A 4,286-nucleotide genomic window follows, 5' to 3' on the forward strand; every position below is an offset into this window, starting at 1 on the left:
CCCTCTCTCCTTACCGGTATTGCAGATGACTGAGTCAGATGACTGATTCGATAGGGTGTTCAGACGAGCGAGGAGGCAGGGAAGAGCAAACAATGGGCTTGACCCTTTGGACCGTGTAGCGGTACCCCCGTGCCCCCCCTTCGAGTCGTGTCGCCGCTCGGCACTAGACCACATTTCTTCCCCACACAGACACGAGCAGATGAAGCGGCAGCCGCAGCAACTTTAGTAAGTCTGGCAATAGCCCCGATCGGTGGTGCTTGTGCCTTCCTTCCCGGGCGTGGTGATACTTGTTCGGGGCCATCCAGTAGTGAGCTCGTCTTTCGACACTTTCAGATAATTCCCAACTTTTGCGGACAAGAGGGACGACGATGGGGATGGGAATAATGGAAGCGTAACATAATCTTTCGTATATGTGGGGTGCTGAGGTTTGGGGACGTACACTCTGGATCGCTACTGCGACTGCATCTGGACAGTCCCTCCCAAGCTAACACGGTAGAATACTTCTTCGTGCTGGTATATCATCTGTCTTTTCAAGATTGAAAGACAGCTCGTGCTTGTCTGGGTCTGCTGAGAGAAACACGGCAAGCCAGTGTTCCGCGGCATTCATTCCAGAGTCGCTACGACGTTTTGAATACACGGTGTACGTAACTATTCGGTGTAAGCAGAGAGGTTCTGAGCAGCAAAGGGACGGCGGCTGCGATTCGAGGGAAGCAGAGACTGAAAAGGAACTTAGTAAGATCGTAGACATTCTTGCTTTGAGATGACCGCCAGACTAGGAATCACTGAGCTGCTCCTCGTGCTGTTCTGCATGCGACCTCGAAGTATATAGGCTTCTTTGTAGGGCTTATTCAGAGGTGCACATGCTACGCATCATGGATTGTTGACGAGGTGTCCGGAATTGTCTAGAGGCATTGGCTGTGGACGGCCTGTTCGAAATCGTCGTCTGTCTGTTCGTTTCTCTCTGCCTGTCCCCCAACTTTGAAGGGAAAGAATGGATAGAATGGCAATGGGTACAGTCAGTGCGAAAGAGGCAAAAGAGGGAGAGGATGTAGAGCGGGAAGGGAAGAGCCTAATGCCAAGGCGTTTTCAGGTACTTGTCCTCTTTTAAAGAAGGCACCAGGAAACTTCTCGGTCTGTCTTTCCATTCGACGCATCTTCTTGTTGAGTCGAGTAATGTCAGGTCATCTCTATTGGGTGCGTCGCTCACATCAGTCTCTGCGGCTAGCCCGCTTGCAAGGCTTTTCTCATTTAGATACACACAGTCGAGTTTCTAAGCATCTAGACTTGTGATTCGTTCGGAGAAAATATGCAGGCGAGTGCAAGTCTTGTCCGAACATCGTTATTTGAAACCTCTCCTAGTCGAGCACTATGACGCTTCGTCTTCTTGCTACTCCGCGGGTCGCAAAGACAGAGTCTCGAGACGAAGAGCCATAGTACTAGAGTAGGAAGGGGGGTCCCTAACGACATGAAAAGCTAAAAGAACTCACCGTAATCTTCAGTTTTCTTCAACTAGCAAGCGTGATGATAGATCGAGTTGTCCTTATCGTCACCCGGCCACTCCAACTCTGGAATAAAGCTGCCTGATAGTGATAGCTAGAGTCTCCCCGTTCTAGAAAGAGGAAAAGCCGGTGAAAGCACGCTATTCTAAAGAGAAAAAGGAAGCCTCGCTACCAAATCAGAAGACTTCTCGCACTTGGCATAGTCGTAGATCGGCCCGCCAAACAAGAAGACCGCGCAGAGAGCTAACAGGGGGGTGTGTGAGGACAAACGGCCGCTCTCTGATGGCTCCCCTTCGGGGGGCCAAACACCGGTGTGCTCGCTAGCCCCGTGTCTTCCGCATTTCGATCCGGACGAGCGTAGCCCTATCGAGACGCTAAGAAGCGAGCATGAGCGACAGAAAGAAATGGAGGTCAGGGGGGTTTGAAATGCCTGGAATGCTCACCCGTTTCTTTTATTTTGGCGTTTACGGGTGCGCCGCTGCTGCGATTCTGCTAGGACTGTTGAAGCTCTCAAGCGTTCACGCTTACAGCTATCCACAGCAGAATCTCTTCTCGGAATTCATTCCGAGTGTGTTACGTGTAAAAATAATGAGGTTCCCCAAGTCCTCACCGTTCGGGTGGCTTGCAGCCGGGCAACGCCGAAAGGCGACCCAGGCCGGGAAAAATCTGCAGGAGGAAAAGGAAGATTTCACTAAGAAGAAGGCGGGAGAAGGGCAAGCAAAGGGCAGCAAGCCACGACAGTTGCCTTCATCGTCTGCAGGGGGGTGTTTCTCCTCGTGCTTACCAAGGTGCCTGCGCTTCGGCAAAAGGAAGAGAGCCACCGAAGCCAAGGCCAGCCCGAGCCAAGAAGAGGAGAGAGACGAAGAAAAAGAGGCTTCCACATGCCTCCATCGTTCAGACGTCTCTCGGGTAACGCCGAGGCAACCCGGAGTGACATCGCCTCTCCCGAAGTCCATGGAATCCCCCGCTTTCGATCGACTGTTTGCTTTGGGCGGACTCCTGGTCAGCGAAGACAAGAAAGGAGAAGACGAAGCCGCCGGACTCTCGTGCCTCGACAAGGACGACGACTGCTCGAGTGTGGAAGAAGTCGAGAGGGACCGTCGTGACGACTTCAACGGAAAAGAAGAAAGCTACGACGGAGAAGAAGTGATGGAGTGGCTTGTACACATGGATGCGAATGGCATCGTAACGGCCGGGGTGAGCCGTACCTGTCGAGGCGAACGGACCGCCATAGTGTTTATGTACTATGCTGAAGAGGACGGAGCAGGAGCGACTTGGCGAGAGGAAGCCCCCCCCGAGTGTGCGGCCGAACACATCCAGGAGAAAAACTACGTTATGTTGATGGACGACGTGGAGACATGTCAGCCTGAGTGTCTCTCGGTCGGGAAGTTCATTGGACCGGCGGTTCCTCTCCCCCCCTTGTGCGAGGATGCAAGCAAGGGATCTCCTGGAGTTCCTCAGTCAAGCGTCGCTTTCAAATCGTGTTGGTCGCCCTTTTCAGATGCAGGACGAGTGCGCTTCTTCGCGTCGCTCCTTTTCAAGTCGAGCAGAGAGGAGCAACTTCAAGGCTTCGCTCCCAACAGAAGTGGAGCAACGCGCTTCCTGGCTGCCCTCGGAGAGCTCCTCGACAAGGAGAACAAAGACGAAAAGCAGGCCATTCTCCCTGCTATGGAGATTATGCGAGGGCAGGAGGAGCCTCGGGACTCTGACAAGGAAGAAGTTGAGGTCTCGGAAGCAAGGAGTAGTAGGAAGGAGACCAAAGGACTGGTGGGTGGACTAGGCAGGCTGACTGGGGTGGAGCGCTATGGGCCGCAGACGAAGTGGCCCGTCACGAAGAAGAAGAAGCGCAAAAAAGTGACGGCGATCAACAAGGATAACGACAGGGGAAGGGTCACAACGAGATTCGAGGTGCCTCTCCAGTGGAAGCCCCCCAGTCACTCTTCTCTTCTGCTCCTGTTGCCGCCGAGCCTGCTAGTTGGAGGTGCCCGCCCTCGGAATTCGAAAGACTTCGTCGAGAATGGCCTCTCGACCTTCCTCTCTAGCAGAGTGGTGAGTCTCCATATCAATCTTTCAGACGCAGATCGATTCATGTGTAGAAATTTATCTTGTTGTGTAGGTATCTAGATCTGTATGTGCAGCAGTGAACTATCTGCAGCAGCAGCAAAAGTATGTGCGTGTGCGAGTACGCTATGGGGTGGCTTGGCGGATAGCTCAGCTCAAGTTTAATGCTGCTGCTTCGATCTTGCTTTCCTCCACCTCTCGCATGAGGTGGACGACCTCTGTGCACCTCCTGCCGGTTATGAATCTTTGCTGCTTTGCTTGTCTGCGTTTCCGTTCTACCTCAGGCGGGCTGGCTCTACTGGAAGGAACGACACGACAGCAGCAGGAGTGCTGTTGGCGAAAAGACGAGCGCCGGAAGAGCAGCAGCTGCTGACCCAGCAGCGGAGGAGCAAGAGGCAGGAAAGCTGGAGAAGCTTGGAGGAGTCTTGCTGTTTGCTCGCGTGTGAACAGAGTTGATAATACTTGACATAAAATGCATGCATGTACAAGTGTATTTAAAAAAAAAAAAAAAAAAAAAAAAAAGAAAAGAAAAAAAAAAAAAAAAAAAAAGATTTTCTTTTTCTCACCATAGGTATTGAAGCTCTTCGCTTCTTTCTTTCCCCTTGTTGGCCCCCCCCCCCCCTCGCATGGATACTTCATCTCCTTTCCCTGGGTCTTTCCTTCTCAAACCCGTCTTCTTCGCGTCCAGCATCTCTTCGAGTGTCTGCATGCAAGGGGGGGCAACAA

General features: G+C 52.5%; 2 protein-coding genes across 2 annotated transcripts; one reads left to right on the forward strand and one right to left on the reverse strand.

Moving 5' to 3' along the window:
* Positions 1 to 1,385: 1,385 nt before the first annotated feature.
* Positions 1,386 to 4,049, reverse strand: CSUI_008319 (uncharacterized protein). Its single transcript, XM_068068453.1, has one exon. The coding sequence runs from the start codon at positions 2,453 to 2,455 to the stop codon at positions 2,030 to 2,032; it is 426 nt and encodes a 141-aa protein (XP_067919569.1). The 5' UTR covers positions 2,456 to 4,049; the 3' UTR covers positions 1,386 to 2,029.
* Positions 1,816 to 4,046, forward strand: CSUI_008320 (uncharacterized protein). The gene is made up of 2 exons (XM_068068454.1): positions 1,816 to 3,548; positions 3,845 to 4,046. The coding sequence occupies exons 1-2, from the start codon at positions 1,887 to 1,889 to the stop codon at positions 4,004 to 4,006; spliced, it is 1,824 nt and encodes a 607-aa protein (XP_067919570.1). The 5' UTR covers positions 1,816 to 1,886; the 3' UTR covers positions 4,007 to 4,046.
* Positions 4,050 to 4,286: the final 237 nt, after the last annotated feature.

The sequence above is a fragment of the Cystoisospora suis genome (assembly GCF_002600585.1).
Source record: "Cystoisospora suis strain Wien I chromosome Unknown contig_4634, whole genome shotgun sequence".
Taxonomy (NCBI): Eukaryota; Apicomplexa; class Conoidasida; order Eucoccidiorida; family Sarcocystidae; genus Cystoisospora; species Cystoisospora suis.

Bases quoted from the DNA above. Each gene is read 5' to 3' on its own strand.
- CSUI_008320 (XM_068068454.1), top strand. From the start codon at position 1,887: ATGAGCGACAGAAAGAAATGGAGGTCAGGGGGGTTTGAAATGCCTGGA. The intron at 3,549-3,844 runs GTGAGTCTCCAT...GTTCTACCTCAG, and splicing joins CCTTCCTCTCTAGCAGAGTG to GCGGGCTGGCTCTACTGGAA.
- CSUI_008319 (XM_068068453.1), bottom strand. From the start codon at position 2,455: ATGGACTTCGGGAGAGGCGATGTCACTCCGGGTTGCCTCGGCGTTACC.